Source organism: Vanellus vanellus (genome assembly GCF_965231255.1).
Source record: "Vanellus vanellus genome assembly, chromosome: 3".
NCBI classification, from domain to species: Eukaryota; Metazoa; Chordata; class Aves; order Charadriiformes; family Charadriidae; genus Vanellus; species Vanellus vanellus.
In genome coordinates, this window is record NC_138907.1 from 45546673 (window position 1) to 45567604 (window position 20932).

General features: G+C 34.5%; 1 protein-coding gene across 1 annotated transcript in view; it reads left to right on the top strand.

The window, feature by feature from the left end:
* TARBP1 (tRNA guanosine 2 -O-methyltransferase TARBP1) overlaps positions 1 to 20932 on the top strand; it is a gene marked incomplete at its 5' end in the record, with an annotated part of 39489 nt that overhangs the window by 15300 nt on the left and 3257 nt on the right. The window contains 15 exons of the mRNA XM_082480977.1: positions 1084 to 1181; positions 3240 to 3401; positions 4914 to 5107; positions 5785 to 6040; positions 6126 to 6314; positions 9564 to 9763; positions 9904 to 9975; positions 11115 to 11235; positions 12664 to 12774; positions 13320 to 13469; positions 15328 to 15414; positions 16369 to 16565; positions 17612 to 17693; positions 19005 to 19176; positions 19930 to 20121. Of these exons, the coding sequence (XP_082337103.1) occupies positions 1084 to 1181; positions 3240 to 3401; positions 4914 to 5107; positions 5785 to 6040; positions 6126 to 6314; positions 9564 to 9763; positions 9904 to 9975; positions 11115 to 11235; positions 12664 to 12774; positions 13320 to 13469; positions 15328 to 15414; positions 16369 to 16565; positions 17612 to 17693; positions 19005 to 19176; positions 19930 to 20121 (2283 nt within the window). The remainder of the gene's footprint in view (positions 1 to 1083; positions 1182 to 3239; positions 3402 to 4913; positions 5108 to 5784; positions 6041 to 6125; positions 6315 to 9563; positions 9764 to 9903; positions 9976 to 11114; positions 11236 to 12663; positions 12775 to 13319; positions 13470 to 15327; positions 15415 to 16368; positions 16566 to 17611; positions 17694 to 19004; positions 19177 to 19929; positions 20122 to 20932) is intronic.

A 20932-nucleotide genomic window follows, 5' to 3' on the forward strand; every position in this document is an offset into this window, starting at 1 on the left:
AAATTAAGCATTAGAAATGCAGTCCAATGAACCATTTTAATAGGGAACATTGAAAGTAAGTACACTATAGATCCAGGACTTCTGGAAATAACGTCCCTTTATATTTCTACCTTTTGAAGGCCTTCCATTTCATCATAATTTCACTACATGAAGTGTAACTCAGGGTCAAGTCCGGGAAAAAAACAGCAGATAGAACCTCTGGGTAACTCTTTTAAATACTGAAACTAATGACTGATACTTTTAGAACAAGATGGTCATGCCGAGTATTTTAACTCCATTTTCATATTGATACGTTATTTCTTTGGCTTTCAGTTTAGCCCTTACCCTTGAAACACAAAGTGAAGTGTGTTTGTGGTTAAGTATATTTTACCAGTGACCTACCTCCCTTGTGTAATAAACTTGTGTCTTTTTGATTGTGAAATGTTATGCACATGTGGTATACTTTGTAGCTTAGTCTTTTCTTAGAAAAGGTATTATGTTTCATGTTGTAACCTTGTGTGTTCATTTACATGTTAAGCCAGGAAGCTACTTGACTGAAATATTGTAAGATTACTCTGTATCCAAAGCTGAATTACTTCTAAACAGAAAAAAACAAACCCAACCAAAAAACGGGTTTCACTTCTGTACATACTAGAAATGGATAACCGCGTTTTTCTCACACACAATTATTGCTGGATATGGAACTTTTGTTCCTTATTAAAGAGTAAGTTCATTAATAAGCTGTTTGTGTGGAGGGGTGGGAATAGGCCAACAGCATAGATTAAAAGCTTGCCTCAATAGCCAGTCCAGCCCAAACCACGACAACTGGAAAATTATGCTTACTCTTCTGGTTTTGTGTAGGTTTTGGTTCACTAATTCATGATAAATCTCACGACAACTTGTCACCTGGTTTGATTCTTTCAGCCCTATGGCTTACGCTGCTAAAGAGTGCAGAGCTGTTTCAAGATATTCCTAGATATTTGAATACTTATTACTGTATAGCTTTGACTTTGTACCTTAATTAAATCTGCATGTTATAATAAATTTCTTACGGAAATTGTATTTCTATATGTTAATAACTTTATTTTTTTTCTCTTCACACAGATGGGGTATTGTTTTTTATCTGGAAATCTCTAGTGACACCTGTGGAGAGTATTCTTGAATTTGTTCTTCGACGGCTTACTACAAATGAGTTAAGCACTGTAAGTAATTATTATGAGACTAACTTTGGTGTGGTTGTGCTTGTTAACTTGATTTACTAGTGTTCCTAATTTTCACATCAAATCTTTAATTACCTAGAAAGTCAATTTTCATAGAAACACTTCTGTTAACTTTTTTGAGTGGGCACGGTACGAATACAGAAAAAAAACCCCAAACTGTTTAGTGTCTCTACTCCATATTCCTTGTTTCTTCTCAAATCTAAAGAAATCATATAGTAAGAAATGATGAATAATGTATCATACTGTATTGTATCTGCTAGTACAGTTGTGGACATAAGATGTTTGGAGTTCAGAGGCTTTCAGTACTCAGCCTGGTTAACATCTTTATTGACTATCTTCCACTGCTTGCTCTTTGCTGTTGCCAGTAAGTTTATACCCCAGAGAAACCTGTGACTTCAGAAGCAAAGTGACTTGATGGTAAAGGAGTTTGACTTCTTTAAAAATACCCTGTTGAATGTATCAAAGAACTGCACAGCTTTTTAGTGAGAGAGGAGGTACATGTTTCCTTCTCTAAAGAGCTTTCAAGTCACATGCAGATAGAAAGACAAGACCTGTAAAGCAAAAATGTTTACAGACATTTCCAGATGGAGAAAGAGGAATTAGAATGTGATGTGGATGAGGATGATGATGTTGTTTTTGGAACAAAACAGATTCGAGAAAGAGGGATTGGTGGAAGTTAAAAAGAAAGCTAATTCTCAAAACTCAAAAGCTCAATGAAATGCGAATTAGGAACTTTGAAAGTGAAGTAAAAATAGATTAGGAGTTTCAAGAGAAGGATATAAAGTAAGAGAAAATGAAAAGTTCCAAGGTCTTCACAGTTCTTTTAATTGTGACCTTTAGTTGTGTCACCTTTAATTTTATATCATAAAAGGCAGAAAACCAAAATAGAGATTTAAAGAGAAGACATCAGTTTAAGGATTGTTAATTTAGACTAGACTATTAAAATAGACTATTGGGAAGGAGGGAGAAGACCAGAAAGATTGGAGAGGAAGAGGCAACTGTAACAAGGACATGGACAAAAATGTAAAGTGTCAATTTTAGAATTATTTAGTGAAGAGTGAGTTTAGAAAAGAAAACCAGTTTAGGCTTCATGGAGAAAGTTATATTGACAAGTGTGCAGAAATGATAATGAACAGAAGTGAAATTTGCTGCTTGTGTTTGGGAGAGTGAAAAAAGTCTGTAAGTTGGAGGGAAAGGAAAGCATGTCTTTCTGCAAGGTTGGAAACTTGGAGAGAAACTTGGGTACTTTCTCAGAAACAGTATGGAAAGTACAAATTAAAGGGGAAATGCAAAGAAAGAAAATAAATCTGATAGTGGCAGGCCTCAAAACATGAGTGTGGTTGGAGATCAATGTGAAAAGTGGTCCTGAGTCAAAGCAAAAGTTAAGAGTTGAGTCTGGAGAGTGGCTTCTGAAGGTAAGTGAAAATTCAAAGGTGTGCGTTCTTTCAAAACTAAAGAAGTTCTTTCTTTCTGCTGTTCCTTGAGCGTATGGCTTTACAGAGGGTTGTTTTTATGATATGTGGAGAGAAGTTGCAAATACAAGAGGGGAATAAAAAGCCATAAAACAAGCAAGATATAGCTGTGAGATAAAATGTAGTTGGGGAAGAAGCGCAAAGCACACTGTCGAGTGTGTACAGGGTGCAGTGCTGTGCTGTGATCTGATAACCAAGTTGGCTTTGAACACCGCTTCTGATGCTCAGGCTAGCTCAGGTGTTTTTACATGGTATTTCTTTGGGACCAGGAAGAGAAGTTAATTAAACTTACCAATTAGAAGTGGAGATTTCTTTCAGAATTTCACACTGTCTCTTCTAAGGCATACTTCAGAACCCTAAGAATCTGTAAGATGAAAAGATTTAAAAAAAAAAAAAAAATTAAAAAAATCCAACCCCCCCTCAGAAAACCCCAAATTAAATAGAAAGTTGTTCAACTGCAATGACTGCTGTTGTTTTCCTTCTGCAATCATTGTTACCATTAGTTTTCTTTTCAGTTTAAGTTTCCTCATCTTAATACTTCAGTTTACCTTTGTTTCCTCATTTTTAGGTTGGCGATCTGGATCGTTGTGATCTATACCTAGCTTTAATTCCAGAGATAGTGAATTTGTGCTTGCAAGTCAGCTGGAAGAAAGTACCATCTATCAAGAATTTCATTTTGTCCCTGACAAATGCATCTATTCGTAATCTTCAGGAGAGAAATTGTGAAGAGGTAATTTAATATTATTTACAACAGTGAATATTAATATAAAATAAACCAGTAAATATTATTTTTTAAATATTTTATTTGTAGTGCTTATATAATATTTAGAATATATATATAAATAATCACATAAACATATGAGAAATGCAACTTAATGTACAAATGTTTTATTTATATTATAAATATATTTTATGTCTTACTATATAATATAAAATAATAAAAAGTTTGTGTGAATATGTATGTATATATATTCCCTAACACACGTGTCTTTAGTTGGCAGTGTAATGTTAATGTAAAATATTTTCAGCTAAGATTTTTAGTACTTTTGTTTAGTTCGTTTTTAGAAGTCTATGTAGCTAAAGTAAAACTTTAGTTGTAATAATGGGCTATGTGTACTCAAAAGCTTTTTCCTCTAATATGAACCAATCTTACCAAGGAAGTTACTGTTAAATGAAAATCCTTTTGTGTTAATGATCTGTTGAATTTCCAAGCTGGAACATACAAAGAAAAAGAAATTCCAGAACCCAGCATTGCTTTGTCTTTTTCATATAGTTATGTTCATTGTTTCATAGTTGTATGTATTAGGCTAGTGTATCTAGACGTATCTGGAATAGATGTATCTTCAAAAGTTAAAGAAACATTAATAACTTCTGTAAAAAAGAGGAGATTTAAGGTTTACTTTTCTAAGGAAACAAAGAACAAGACTTTCCTTTGGTTATGTGAATTATGTACTTATTCTAGTAGTTTCAAAGTAAACATTTTATGGTTCAAACTTAGTGTTCACTGGGGGTCTCTACCAACATCTTTTGAATTTAGTGGAATTGTATTGTCATGATGATTTCCTCAGCTGAGTACATCTTCAGTTTAAGAAGTAAAAAGAAACCACTGACTAATTACAGATAAGAAAATATTTTCTGTGCTCTGGACAGCTCAAAGTAACTTGAAGATATTTTAATAGCATTGAGCTTTTAATACTATTAGGGGACTATATGCTTATTGATGCTTTTATTGAGACATTTTATTTCATGCCTCTTTGAATATATGCATTTATCACACAAAATAATCGTAGGAGGTGGTGTGACTTTTTAGCTTCTTGGAGCAGTTAGCATGGGGTATTTCACATTTCAGTTCTCTTGGTGCACTGGATCTCAGACTACATGGACCCGCATCTTTTTCCTAATCGCTATCCAGCAATATGTATAAATTGCTACCCGGCAAGATACAAGTGTTTCATCATAGCTGAGCTAGGCACCTGCACTTTATGAATAAGTAACTGTAATTTGCAAGTTTTATACTCTTTTCAGTGCTTGCAACTTGTAATAGCTTTGCTCGGCTGGGTCAGAGCAGTCAAATGTTATGCATAGGGTAAGAAAAGAAGGAAGTAGAAGGATGCAGAATTGCTGCCTTATGATGTCTGAGGTGATACAAATAGAAGGGTTATCAAATGTATCAGTAGGTTATTTGTATCATATTAGAAGAAATTGGTGGATGTTTGTTCATTTATGATTTGGTTTTAATTAGGAGCCGAAGCTTAAAGAACAGATCAAAAAAGTAGCTAGCATGGCTTCACTTACAGCAATTTGTGAGATAATGGGTGGGAAACCTGAAGTGCACCTTGAATCTCTGCCTTCTCTGGATGCTCTGAAGAGATTTATTTCCTTTTCTCAATACAATGAAGTATTAAGGAAGCCATCTTATATTGAAGAGAAAAGTAGGTATGTCTATGCTATAGCTTCAGTAATTCTCCAGAATAAATTTGATTACCATGGAGCAGTGATTAAGATGCTGGCTTTTCCTGTTTTTCTTTGATAACTTTTTGCGTAGATAAAAATGAAGAAGTCTGAAAACAAACTATGCATTCAGTTGCTCTTTTGTCTTAACCTTCAGGTTTTAGAACATTAAAGCAGCCATAATTCATCAGACCAAAGGTTCTTTTGCTCAGTCCTCTAGTGCTATGAAGCCAGAGCTTGCTTTGAACATTGTTTATGCTTATGCCAGATTAAATAAATAAATAAATATATATACACACTGCACCAATCCATGCACGCCAGTTTAAATGGACATTATTTACTGTTGGGGAAGGAAAGCCCCGAGCAAGTGTGAGGGCCAAAACCCAAATACTTGGTTAACAAAATAAGTCTGCCAGCATATAGTGATGTTTCCATTGAATACTCTCCCAGATGTTTATGACCAATGGGACTGCGTGAGCCCAGAACTGACTTTTCTGTGTTTAAAAACCTTTCTTCCGTGAACTTGTCCAATCTCCCCTTGAGCCTGTGTAAATTTAATATCTAGAAGAAGTGTAGTGCTTTTGTACAGTTAAGCTGTTCCTGGTGGAGCAGGAACATTCTGGATAAAATCATGATATTTAAGAATAATATTCTTCTTACAGCTTATGTGAAGAAACAACATCTCAAGGATGGGGGAAAATTGTTGCATGCTATATTCATGACCAGTGGATTTGTCTTCATTTTGTTTTAAATTCATTTCCAACGCTTGTCCAAGAGCATGAAGAAACTTCAGAAATGTCATTATCTACAGTTGAAAGGTCAAGAAAAATTCTAGAGTCTGCATTAGAAGCCCTAACTATTCTTCCTTCAGACCAAGTTTTACCTGTCTTCGACTGCATGAAACTCCTTGTTCCCAAGGTAAAAGATAAAACTGCATGATATTAATAGTTTTGGGTGCGTTTTTTTGTCAAATGTAACACTTCTTTCTTCTCTTTGTTTTCAGCTTCTGGCCTCAGCGGAGTCTCTCTGCATAGAAGCATTTGATTTGACTTGGAAAATTATATCCTCTTTGAGCAACACACAGCTAATATTTTGGTCCAATCTAAGAGCTTTTGTTCAGTTCATCTTTGATGCTGAGGTTCTAGCTGTTGCTGCAAGTGAAAAGGGTCAAGCATATGCCAAAATAAAAGAGGTCAGTTTAAAAATTCACTTTTGGGAAGTGGACACAAATCTTACCTGGATCTAAAAGTGTATTTTACTTTTTATTTTCTCTTCAGCTATTGTAATGAATTTCTTATTTCCAAAAAGGTACTAGTTTGAGAGTGTTAAGACAAAAGATTTTGGAATTAGATTGAGGATAAACATATACATGTTTTTGGTTTGGTTTTTTTTTTTTTTTTTCTAACACAGAAAATGAAAAGTACTGGGGTTTGTTTTGTTTTGTTTTCTTTTTTTCATTTTGAGACATTTCATGTTCAGTATCTTCCACATTCAGCAAAATGAGGTTTTTGGTCTTTTTTATTTTTACATTATCCACTCCATCTTGAATATTTTGTTCAGAATTTTGTACCCGAACTGTCACAAACTATAAATATTCTGGAAAAATTATGCCTTTTTCTAATAGTTTAGTCTTTATGAAAATGCTTTCTTAAATGAAAAGTAAGAACCATTCAAAACTTTAATAGATGCTATTGAGTAAGCCAACTACTTCTTTAAAGGTGGTTGTTTGTTTTTTTTCTCTGAGGGTTCTGGTATAGGAAACATAAATCATAGTCACCTTAGAGTTCAATTTAATACTGTATGGTAAAGCTTCCTCCATAGTTAAGAAGAGAAAAAAATATTTTTTACTCTTTTTGTAAGATGAATGCAGTTTCGTATACTCCAGAAGTTCTTGGACGTGTCATGGTGTTCTCTTTTAATTTTGAGTCACTAAAACTGCATTTGGTACTGGGATGTTGGTTCATCGTGGCTTTACAGACTGGAAAGTTGTTTACTGTTTCTTTTCTAAATAATCTTTCTTGGGTTTTTTGCTTTTTTTAGCCTCTGATCATCATTAAATGTTTGTGCAGAACAGTCCACAATGACTGCAAGATGTTTACCACAGCAGTAATACATTATAAATTAGTTACTAGTATATATGTATGCTTAGACTATGCTTAGACTTACGGTCTCATGCGCTGCTTTGCACTTAGCACAGAAATCATACTAGGAGGGGTTGCAATTTTGCTTTGAAGTCACTGTAAGTAGCTCTGTCCTGGTGTCCCACTTGTAACTGTAAATAATAGCAAATGTCTCAGCTTTATTTTCAGACCAGACACTTCAAAATTATTTTTTTAATAAAATACAGAAAAATTGACACTTCCTAGCAATTTAAAACTGCTGCGATATCTCCATATTAGCTTTAAGTATCTTAAAATATAGTCCCATTTATTTTCTCTTTGTTCTTTTTGAAAACTTGCTTCAAATTAATGTTACTGTCATCTGTTTTAAACAGTAGATAACACCTCACATTTGTAGTCTTAATGTGGACCCAAGCCAAAATAAGATACGTATACAAAGATAGTAAAATATCTCTTCAGCTTTTCTTTTAATGAGTATCTGTAATGGATAATTGTATGCTCAGTGTTGTAGTAACCAATCAGCTGTAGATTTTCGTTTTCTTCCATCTTAAAATTTGTTTACATTCGTAGAAGTACTGTCTTAGCTTCAGCGTTAATATTTCAAGCATTATGTAAGGTGTATTTTGCCAATGTTGAGAGTCTTGAGTCTATGTGACAGCTATCCCATTGTCTGCAGTGGGACATACCATGACAGCAGGCATCAAGGAGGTAATGAAGGTCTCCTATACTCAACAAAGGGCATCTGGTCGAGCCACTTTCTGCCCCTTCATAAGAAAATGAAGATAAAGTTCACAAGCAAGTGTCTACTTATGTATATTCTTATCCCACTCCTTGGCAGTCTCTGTTGCCATTGACCCTTTGTGCAATGGCTATATAGTTTTAGCTAAAGAGAAAGAAAAAAATGGAACTGCCTGATACTGATATGTCACAGAAGCATAATTTTAATTTTGTCTACCACAATGCACTCTGTCTTTTTAATAATAGTTAGATGGGGTGGAAAGAAGGGATATTTTTGAGCCAAAAAATGGAATATTGCTATGGTAAAATCCAGAAGGGCTTCCACAGAAGTGCCCAGAGCACAGTGTTCTTAGGCTTCATTTCTTCTGCTGCTTTTTTCTCTGTGACTTATTCAAATGTTAATTGTGCTAGAACTTAAATTTCTTAAATTTATTTTGTGTGTTGGACTTTCACTTTATTAATGAAACAGTTGAAAAACATTCCAGGATTTTGTGAAATGTGTAGTAAATGTCATGCTGTTTCTCCTCAGGTGAAACACAATAGTTCAATTTTGGAATTGTTAGGAAATTTACAATGCCTGTCATTGCACTAAAAGAAAAGTTTGAATTCTTTGTAAAAAGACCAAAAGTTTCTAGGGTGTTTTTTTCCCCAAAAGTGTTTCTTCAGAGTGCATTTCAGTATTTCGGTGAGCTTCTCGGTGCTTCAATCCTTAGCAATTCAGAAAAACTTTCTCTTTAAAAGCAGAGTTACTGTTCAAGAATTGTCAATGCTATCAAAAGTATCATTTCAGAGGGGGGAAGAGAAGAAGCTTTGCCCTTGTAAGACCTGTCACACCTTTTGGAAAACAATTCGCATGGATGCCTCTAATTGATGTGGTCTAAAAAGGAATTTATAAAAAACCCACCTGTTCATTCTGAATCTTCCTGTCCTCTCCCAAATGCTTGCAATTTCTTAGAAAAAATTTACTTTGTACTTGAAGTTTACTCTTGCACTTAGCCTAATGAAGGGAGTAGGAAAGAGAATTTTAGGGCCTTTTTTCTTGGTTTGTTTTATATTTTTCTTTTTTGGAGAAGTTCTAGACAGCTGTTTCATATATTTTAAATATACCCTCCTCAAAAAACAAAACAAACAAACCAAAAAAAAACCACCCAGAAAGTGTACAAGACCTTTTCCCACTTTAGTGGCTACCTGTGCAAGAAATTCTGTTTATTGTTTATTTTTTTTTTTTCTAAATTGGTAAGGATTACTTAAAAATGCCGGGTTTGTACTCACTGAAGTAAGCCCAGGTGCATTTGTTCCAGTCATCAGGAGATTCATGTAAAGCATCTGGTGTTACATCTGTTTAAGCAAAGATCAGCTGTATCTTTTGTTAACATAAACGTGTACTGGGCCAATTGTTGCCCATTCACCTGCCCGTAGAAGCAGGGAATTGTAAATAGATTGAAGACAGCATTTACCTGAGCAGATTGAGGATGCAGAAAGAGATCAGACGTGCTAAAATAGATATGAATGCAATATTATTCTAATAATTCTAGCATTTCAGAAAACTAGATTTTGAATCTCTTATTTCTTCTTCTTTTCAGATAATTCTCAGGCTCATAGATATGTCCACTACGAAGACTGGAGTCTTCAATGTAGTCCTTAGTCATTGTTGTAGATCTTGGATATTTCCCACTGTTGATGACAGAAGTGCCTTGACAAATGCTTTCTTAAATGCTGGAAATTACTGTGAACTTATCACTGAGGCTTGTGTCTTTGGAACTGTATTTAGGAGAGATCAAAGGTATGAAAAAACCCTTTTTGATTGATTATATTTGTTACAATTTTATGCACTTTGTTTTGTTTTAAACTCTGAGATAATTATTGAAATATTTTTTGTATGCTATTCCGCTAATTTTGTTGCTTTGTCTTTCATCTGTGAAGACTTATTCAGGATGTGCATGCCTTCATAGAAAACCTTGGAGAAAAATGTGCAGCAAATGTTGTTACAGAAAGGTAATGATTCTGAGGATACATCGCACAATATTTGATCTGAGTTGTGTCTTCATTACGATTGGGGCTACAGTAGGAAAGATGCTGGGTTTGAAGTCAGCTTCTCATGAGTATATTCATAACCTTAAATATTGGTAGAAGGGATATACATCACATGACATTCATAATTCAAATACAAAACGTAGAAAAATGTTAAGTATTTTCAGGAAAATATATCCCACCTGTTAACCTGAATGGAACTGAAATAACTACTTCCTTATTGTTTCACCTCATAAAAGTAATACTTTTTAGGATGCAGATATTTTCCTGAGTGCTGCTATGTACCTTATTGTTGTAGATAAGACAGTTAAGAAACTCAAGCTTCGACGCAGCCAGATTTGGAGCTTGTCTTTTTAACATTGGTTGTAGGCTGCCTTCACTTGCATACTGGCAATAGGTTCTGCCTCCAGTTTTTGAAACAGGACCGTTGGCTTCTGGATTATTGAACGTTTTTTGTAGTTTCCCTCCCCCCTTTACTCAGTGGAAGACAGTCCGAGGAAGAGCCTAACACAGTGCTTTGGCAAGCATTAGTGGTTGCTAAAACCAGAGTTTCTAGGAATCTGCTACCACTTCTAGTTCAATACTCCTGTGTTTTTTCCCCAAGAGCTGCTTGGTTTCCAAATGTCTGGTTGTGACAGGCTGCAGCTGTGTGATGTTTTGTTAGCTATAATGTCATTAATTCTGCTCTTGGCATTAATTATTCCAGAAGTCCCTGAGTAACTAATAGGAATCGAGTATTTTTTTGGACTGGAATATTTGACTAAAACTGTAAGCATAGATTAATTGTTTTAAGATTACAGTTTATAGAAACTTGTTATGATACAGCTATTTCTGTTAAATTATTTTAAACACTTAGATGATATTAAAGACCTGTAGACAGAAACAGAGGCAGGTTATCTGGAACTCACGAGTTTTCTTTATCAGCAATGATGAACAGACCTTAAAATTCTTGTTCTGGATATTTGCATATTGTCTTACTACAGACAACTTGATGGCTGTGTGTTCAAGATGATGTTTGGTTGCTTTTTTATAGTTTAGGAATTATCTTTGTCTGAAGAAGTAGAGTTTGATTTTTATTATTTTTTTTAATTAATATTTTACAGTACAAATCGAGATGATCACTACGTTCGGATTTGTGCTATCAAATTTCTGTGCTTGTTGGATGGATCAAATACATTGCATAAGACGTTTATTGAAGACATTTTTGTCAAACTACTTGATAAAGTAAACTTCATTTCTTTTGGTATATAAATGTAATGTTAGTACAATTATTAAAAAGAAAAGTATTTACAGTTGACAGGATGTATTTACAGTTATTTCTATAGCCTGTCTAGATTTGCCCAGTAATACACTTTTTTTTTTTGTTATGAGACAGGAGTTAATTCAGCCAAACTAAAATGGTAAAAATTTATCTTTTGGGTGTATTTCTCTTTTTAGTGGATTTTCTAACTTGACAGAACATTATCCAAATTGTAATCATTGTTCCATCGAGAATCTTCCTCTAGGCTGCATTTTTGAAGCACCACATTTCACTTTAACAATTGCAGACTACCTTTTGAGTTGAGAAAGCTGTTGTCTCCTTACAAGACTTTAACAAACAGGATTAATGGAGAAGGTTTGGGTCTGATTTTCACTTATATCATAGCTGCTTAGGCATTGGCACTAGCGTAAAGTCAGTGGTAAATTACTACAGCTGATATTAGGATGTCACCCATGCATTCTGGTACTTTAGAATTCTGCTTTTGTCTGAAGAACAAGACATGGGTGGTCCTTTATTAATTTCCTCCTGTAAATTAACTACTGGAGAAAAAGGAATAATATTCATGTTATAAGATTGATCAAGTGGGAAAAGTGAGCTTTACATTTATTTCCTTCCTTGCTTGAATAAAACTTTAACATGTAAAAATAAAGTCTGTTTGCATTGTAATATTAATATAGGACTTGGATCGCCAAATTATTTTCTTTTTTAAAAGTTAATATATATTATATAGTTAATATAATATAAATAGCTTTGGGTGTCATGTATTTTGAAGGCTGAAACAGAGTATGTAGGGGAAGATTCTAAGCTATATGAGAACATGTATTTCCAATCTTTTTAAAGCTCCATTTATCTTGTCTATTTTTTTTTTTCACGTAAAACATCTTATTGCAGAATACCTATTTCTGTCTCAATACTAGAGCTGTAGTTACAAGCTGATCTTATTGATAGCATGACTAAACCCATTTTTTAAATGTAGACGCTAAAATAGAAATGTTTTCATTTATATACTCAACTCTTCACTTAGGATCTTTATTTTTTATATAACTAAATAACAGCTTCGTTTTATGTGGTACTACTTTAATTGTTCATATACAGTAGGTGCTGTAAAGACTTCAACTTTTTGCTGCTTTAAAAATCTTAATACCTAATATTTTTTTGCTCTTAACTAAAAATGCTAAGTGGAATTGTGTATTTTTTTCAAATTTCCAAACTTCTCATGGACAAGCTTCAAAATTTAGTTCTAAATAAATGAAATTAATATATTTTTCCTAACTTTGTATTTAATGCTGATACTAGCTGTGCAGTAGATGTTGCTTTCCTGGTAAAGTATATTTTCATGTATTCAGTGTTAAAAAAAGAATATGTAATAAACCTTTTTAATTTGCTTTTAGGATGAACAGGTATCCAGATCTAGAACACGCTATTATGCAAACTCCTTACAGCATAGAATTAAAAACCGGGTATGGCAGACTCTCTTAGTTCTTCTTCCGAAACTTGACCAGGTATTGCTCTTCACTATGAATAGTTAAATAAATAAATAAATATCGACTTCAAAAAATAATTTGGTGTCATGCAAACTGCATATGTTAAATTACAGCAGGGTATAAAAGGCATGTAATCTGTAGCTGGTGTAGAAGTTGTGTACTTTCATTCCTTCAGTCTGAAGATTTATGATGCATTTCTAGAGGTCACTGAAAACCAATTCTTGGATTTGTGAGCTATAGGAGACTTGATGGTTGCTGCTAAAGCTAGCTAAAACTCTGTACTATCTGATTGAAAGCTTTTAATTTAGTAAAAATGTTGCTACTTTATGAACTCTCAGAAAAGTGAGACATTTTCATCTAATGCTTCTTCATAATAAAATACATTAAAAGTATAATGCAGAAATTAGATGGTTCTAAAATGTTTTCATTTGAGTTTTCATTTGAGTATTAAAATATTTCTAATATTGTGATAAAGCTGAGAATGCTATTTTATTTAGAATTTAATTCTTCATGGAGATAACCCTAACAATATATTAAATGATTATCTGATTTTGTTTTCTCAGAATTTTTTGGGTGGAATCCTTGACAAAATTTTCCAGGCTGGATTTGGTAACAATCAGGCATCTGTGAAATACTTCATAGAATGGATTGTTATCTTGAGTCTACATAAATACCCTCAGTTCCTTAATAAATTCTGGGATTGCTTTTGCTATGTAAGTAAGAACATTGGCATTCACTTGAAGAGTAATTTGAACAAAGAGGGTACAGTTTGTCTTCCCATACGTTATTTTCTACGTGTTCCAATTTTCCTCTAGAAGTAGTGGGTTGTTGAGCAGATTAAATTAACTGAAAGTGAGTCTGGCCTATAGTCTGAGGCATTTAAAATCTGTGATACAGAAGTGGCTGAAGACAAGTGAATTCTTCCAGTTGAGAGATCTCCTTTTGTAGTGTACTGCTCTGGGCAGAGTAGAGCTGGCATAGTGAGCCAGAGTGCTCCTTGCAGTTGCCAATATAAGAGCCATCAGGAACACATGGATGCTCTAGATTCTGAGTTTGGGAAGATACTGCAAAGTCACTTGCAGTTTTCACACCCAGTTTTTGTCTTCTGCGTCTTGTTTGTTAGTGGGAACATGACTTGCGTAACACATACTCAATTTGCAGCTTTTAATATGGACTTCTCTCACAGTGGAGTTCTGTAATGTGGTTCCAAAACTGGAGGCAGCATTTGAATTATGGTACTCACAAGTCATGAAACGGTTGACTGAAAACTGATATACTAGCATTTCATTGTTATGTCGTGAGTTCTTCTTTAAGTAATTACCTGTAAGAGTTGACCTGTAGAAATGGTAATTGTCTGTATCGATATCCTTGAATTTGCTAGCATTGTACATTTGGGCTGAGAGAAAATCTATGTACTTGCATCTCCTCTCGTGTATAGGAGTGTATAGACATGACTTGCAGTGGTCCCTCTGCTGAAGCTCATCACTCATAGTAGTTAAAAGTAGATGTCTTCTTGCTTATCAAATAGCCTAGTTGCTACTGTAGTTTATTTGAAAGCCAAACAGTAGGACAAGAATTAAAATTAAATTTTAAAAATTGAAAACTATATGTATATATACATATTTTGCCCAAAACCAGGCAGGTTTTTAATACTTCTCTGAGACAACTTTGCTTGCTAGTGATGCTTGCTGTGATTTTGGGCTTTATTTTTATTTGGGTTTTTTTTCTGCACAGGGAAAAAAGCTTCTCTTTCTGTTTACATTTTATACTTTTTTTTTTTAAGTGCATAAAGATGGCTTGTCATGCCTACCTGACTTGATGAAAAGTGCTTTTCCTATTCAGAGTTCTTTCCAAGACCTCAGGCAGTTGGAATTGCTATCGTTTTAGTAGATTTTAATCTGTTGGATCAAAACGATCTCATGTTGGTAACAAATGTACTGAATCATAGGGGGCCCATTTAAACAAACATAGCAAGCCGAAAACATGTAGATTTATGAAAAAGGAATATAGATTGTATTTTCAGAAGCTATCCTAGAAAGTGGTGACTATTAAAAGGATTTTCAGGATCATATTGAAAAATAAGCTGAGGTTGAGCACCCATTGCAATGCTGTGGCAAAATAGGTGAATAGGAACTATATCTGTAAACAGAAGCGATGAACAGAAGTGTGAATACAACTCATTTCTTCCAGTACAGAATGTGGGTGAGGCTGATGCTAGGCTATTCATTCTGTGTCCAATACCCATGTTTGTGATGACATGGATAAGTGTAAGCACTGAAAAGAATCCCCTAAGGTTTTTATTGGGTTTCGAGTTTTGGGGGGCAGGAGGGAATACAGTGAATTTGGGTTGAATTTTAGCTTAGCTATTTACACTGCTGTATGCTTCATTCTGATTGATGTGATAGTAAACAGCAAATAATGTGTTAGGAAAGATGGAATCTTAGTAATACAAACTTTATATTTTAGTAAATTTTGCTTATTTTTTTTAATAGTATTGATACTATTGCATCTGCAGAACATAGTGTGAAAACATAGGGTATATTTTTATATGTGTATTTCATGTTGCTTTAGGATGAAGAAAAGCTTAAAACAAGCATCTGCACATTTTTATCAGTGTTATCCCACTTTGACATCATCCTTCAAAATACCTCAGAGAAGGTGAGTTTGACTAAAAGTGTTCATTCTTTAATCAGCTGCAGTGTATATGGATTTCTGAAATGAACACCATGTTTGCAGTCTGTTTTCAAAAGCTTTTTAATACCTACTTCCTACTAAGGTATCCTTTGATATGGAAAACACTAACTCTTCCTCTCACCTCTGTAATATATTGAACTTATGAAAGTTAGCTAAATGGCAGATGTTCTGGGTACATAGAGCCTGATTACCTGTGAGTTTTTCCTAGAATAGCTGCTCCAGTTTTAACTAAACATGTTGGATGCACCTGGGTTTGTTTTTCTTGCTGCTCTTTTTTAATCTGAAAGAAATTGGGCAGAGATAACCTGGAAGGTAATCTTTCTATAGAACAGCAGCACTCAAATACAGAGTTTTTTTGGCAATAGCTAGTCCATATTACATTTAGAATTCTTTATTTGGAATTCTCAATTTTATTAATTGAATTTTGAAATAGAGGATGAAATACAGTCAGATGTCACATTAGGCCAACTGTGTCACATCGGTAGCAATCCAGGCATTTCCGTTGGTGGTTTTCTTTTTTTTGTTTGTTTTTTTTTTTTTTTTTTTTTTACTGTTTGCATACATTTGCAAGTTCAGCTTTCTAAGTGCTTGTTCTCAAACCAGGACAGAGCTAGAAAATCAGAAGTTAATAGAGGTTTCCTTGTATGCAGAAATATAATTTTTAAAGCAAATTAATACACTTTCAAAACACGAGTGGGGCTGTAGGTCTGTGCCCTAGTGAGAGTGAAGAAAGGAAATCAGAATCATGTTCTGAAGCCTGTATGTGCACATACACGTACTGTTGAAGCTTTGGACTTTTTGAAAGGCCATTTTTTGAGGAAGCCACTGTTTCTTGGGCCACTCTTGCTTTTCTACTTCTAAATGGTATGTTAAGACTTCACATAAATGAAACAAACTTCTTTATCTTTGTTTTTTTAGAAGCCAGCTTTGAAGAAAGCCCTCATAGTTGTTCTACAGTGGTGTTTCAACCATAATTTCAGCGTTCGACTTTATGCGTTAGTTGCCCTTAAAAAAATCTGGGGTATGTGCAGAAGGTTGCATGTGGAAGAATTTGAAGTTCTTACACCAGTTATTGAATCTAGCCTTCAACAAGTGGAAAACATGCATGGCACAGGGTTAGTAACATTTTTCTGAGTTACAGTTTATTATTGTTCTTCTGAGCCATTTGCAGCAAGTCTAGTTTTCTAATATAGCACTTTGTAATTTCTCTGGGGTTTTAGGGAGGGGTATTCTGTTTAAAAAAGAAAGCAAGACTTGGAAACTGAAATCAAATTATCAGCAAAGAAAATTAAGCGATAATTCGGTGTAGCATTACAGTCTGAAAGCACAACAGAAGAAACTCAAGGCATGTTTGAAGAGTGTTCATAGCTTAGGGATGGGGTAAAAAAAGACTGTCAGGAATGCTTAATTTTCTTACCTGATGGGTTTTGAAGCAATACAAATCATTCTTCCAAACTTCCTGATACCAGTAAATTTTCAAATATAAAATTTGAAATGTTTTTGGTGTTAATATTTGAAAAAACTTCTGTGGGAGAAAAATGGATAGGGACATTAATTTGGGTGATGATTAAATGAGCTTTATAGAAATGCTTTTCTGCTTACTGATTTGGAAAATCAGTTAAATTTTGTACAATCTGTGTGTTTGTATCCTTTTTTTAGCCCTGTTTTAGGAGTCATTTAAAATTATTTAGAATTTGAGTATTGTGAGCCAACATAAGCTTGGGACTGCTGCTGACAGGCCTTTTCTTCTCCCCTCTCCCGATCAGAGTCACTGTTAAATCACCCATGTCAAGACATGGGATGGAAAAATGCAGCAGAGATGTCTGCTTTGTTTTTCTTTTTAACAGCTAAAAGTTGTCACTGAACAGTAGGCTAGTATTTAGCTTCCTTCAGAGGCCTAGATACCCTTTCTTGTGAAACTTGCTTCTTTCGATAATAGGCCCATAACATGTCTCCAAATTCTTTCTTGAAACATAAATAAAACTTATTTCCTGAGTGTTTTGTTTTGTTTTTTAAATGGACTCTTGCTTAATTCTTAAAGTATTAAAGTATATAGTAAATACAATCAGGTTGCCTTATTCCAGTTTGACAATTTAAAAAAAAAAAAAAAATCCAGTTCGTTGCTTTTTTGTGCATCTTGCATTACTTTCTGCAATTGCAGGAATGCTCGAAGGAACTGGCAACGAATCCAAGATCACTTCTTCTTTGCAACGTTTCATCCACTTGAGGATTATAGTCTAGAGGCAAGTCCAAGACTATCGCTGATATTTGTGTAGCTTTACAACTGTATTTTTATCTATGTGTTCTAATGTAGGATGAATAATAATCAGCTGTTAGTCATTTAAAACTCTGAAAAATTACTTCACCTAAATTATGATGGATTCTAGACTGAGACTGCAGCTTAATTAATACTGTGTTAAAAACTTTGGTCAGTTAACAAGAGGTATGTATGATGAGTGTGCCCATCTGTGTGGGAGTTAATCAGGTTTTATATTTGTGGCTGGAAAAGTTACTTAGTAACTGAAGAGCAGCTACTTAATCACATGTAGAAGTGACTTGAGGTTGCTTAACTAAATTGTTGTTTAATGTGAATGGGGTACAGGTATATAACTCCTAGAGCATCTTTTTCAGCTATCCTTTTTGCCATAGCTTAAGTAACTGAGAGCTGAATAAACACTTGAAGAAGACAGGCAAAAATAAGGGTACAGATAAAAATAAGAGAGAGAGGAACTAAGCTGAAAATAGAAGATAAACATGAATATGAAAAGGGATACGTGACTTCTGGCACAAACAGTGCCATGTTTCAGATAAGGAATTTTTTTTCTTTAACTGATGTTCTGTGAAATATTCTTGTGAACGCTTAAATATGCTAGATATGACTTAGCAAAATTCAGAAGTGAAAATCCTGAACAAGGTGTGTGGGGGGGGGGGAAGCAATACTAATATTTTTAAAGTATTTAAATGTATTCAGGGTGCGTTTTCATCTTCACCTTGAGGGTGCATTGGGATAAACAAAATGTCTGGGGTTTAAACTCTTTGTCTTATTCAGCCTTTCCCTTGGGGGGTGTGTTTGTTCGTCCTTGACAGATTGTGGTTAGCTGTATTGATAGTGCTGAGTTGGATTTTACCACTAGATTTTATGCATTTGGCTGTATTCCTTTTGACATCAAATCCATCCGCATTCTTTACTAGAAGTTCATAAGGGCATCTGAAAACTCGTGTTACGCGTAAAATACTTTTGCAAGACCTCTGTGCTGAGAAGCATAGCAGTAATTCTTCAGTATTCTAGAATTTCAGAACAGTAGATCCTTAAAAAAGGTCTAATCAGAGAGAGAAAGAGACTAGATTTATGAGAGTTTGGGATAGCACTGTATGTAAAGTGATGAATATTGAGAGATATATTAGTAAGTTATATCAAGTGCCAAGAAAAACAAGTATTAAAATCATAGAATATGAGATAAAAGATGTGTGTGATAAAATTACCAGAGGTTAATTTATTATCTATTTTGCTTGCTTTAGTAGTTTTTTGCTAGTAACACTGTGTTACATTGCAGACAATATTTTACACTCTTCCCCGCCTTTCTGAACTTGCTGAAGATGAATGGATCTCAATTGCTAAATTTGACAGATTCACTGATGTTCATTTGCCACCAACATTTCAGTGGTATCATTCTCGAAAAGAACTTCTTGATCTGAAACCAAGTGACTGGTCTCAGCAAGACATGGGTAAAATATAACTAATCTATATTAAATATAATTATTTGTATGTAATAGCTGTATATATCTGTCAAGGTTTAACACCAGCCAGCAAGGACCACACAGCTGTTCACTCACTTCCTCCCTCTGCAGTACGGTAGGGAGAAGAGGGAGAAAAAGGAGGGGAAAAAAAAGCCCTTGTGGATTGAGATAAAGACAGTTTAATAGAACAACAATGGAAGAGAAAATAATAATAATAATAGTAAAAGAATATACAAAATAAGCGATCCTCACCACCCAGTGATCTGCCCAGCCTGTTCTCAAGCAGTGATTGTGCATTCCTGCCTCCCAGCCAATCCCAATTTACATACTGAGCATGACATCTATGGTATGGAATATTCCTTTGGCCAGCTTGTCCTGTCTATGCTCCCTCTCAGCTTCTATGGGAAGCTGAAAAGGTCCTTGACTTAATGTAAGCATTACTTAGCAACAACTAATACAATATGTGTTTTCACATTCTTCTCATAGTAAATCCAAAACACAGCAGCTACTAGGAAGAAAATTAAATCTATCCCAGCTGAACACAGGAAAACATCTGCATTCAATCTGATCTCTTATGTTACTCTGTTGAAGTATGCTTGTATCTATGTGAGCAGAGTATGTGCCGTGAAATAATAGTAGATGACTAATGGTGTCTACAATATTAGCATTTATATAATCTCTACTGAAGCAGTAGTTTCACTACCACTTCCATAGCTGTATGACTAACACTTGTTTTTACAGGTTCAAATTCAGTTGAGACAGATAGCCAGACAGAATGGACTGATGTTCAGAAAAAGATTATACCCTGGAAGAACAGTACTCCTAGTTTAGACCCGGAAATGGTATTTCAAGATCGTGCTGCTAAACTCGGTAAATCGAACAGCAGACTGATTGTGGTGGCTTCACTTATTGATAAACCTACCAATTTAGGAGGTAAGTTTGAGTGCACATTATTAAACTTTCTTTTTAGACCTCAGCCCACTTGGATAATAAGAATGAATTTCATCTTATGTTGATAACTAGAATATTATTTAAGTACTGCTCAGAGAAATAGATCATTATCCTGCAAAAAGTGGTAACCAAAAGAAATACTACCTGCTTCAGAAAGAATCTTCTTCTGTAGTTATAAGAAAAAAAAAAAAGTACTTACACATAGCATGCATTACATAAATAGAACTTTGCCTGTAAATCATGCTCAGTTTCTTACTGTTTTTTATATTCTTTGTTACAGCTGAATTTTTCAACTGTGTATGCAGTTAAAGGAAGTAATTAGCTTTTACAGGCTTTTTCCTATAACAAACGAAATCTTGTAGACCTACTAGTTTCTCATGATTGTTGGATGGTAAAGTGCCCGTTCCTGATGAAGTACTCCTTCGCAATATTGTGAAAACTGTACTATAATAAACCTTGCAAATACTTTATTCCATCGTGCTTGCTGTTGTCAGCAGTTTAAATAACTGCAGCGAGACTGTTAATGGAAAATAAGCCCACAAGTTGGTGCTGTCTGCACTGTAGTGCTGTAATGTGTTCTCAAACCTTTCATTTAACAGCTACTGGATTTAGAGCTTAAGTGTGTGTGTATGTGTCCATCTATCCCTGCCTAGGTTTTTACACTGACCCATTACTTTGTGTAATTAGTATTGTAGAAGCACATTGTCAGACATAGTGCTTTCCTAATTTTTATCTTTCTGCTAACTTATAAAACATTTTTTTCTGGTAAATTATATGGAGCAAGGTGTGACTT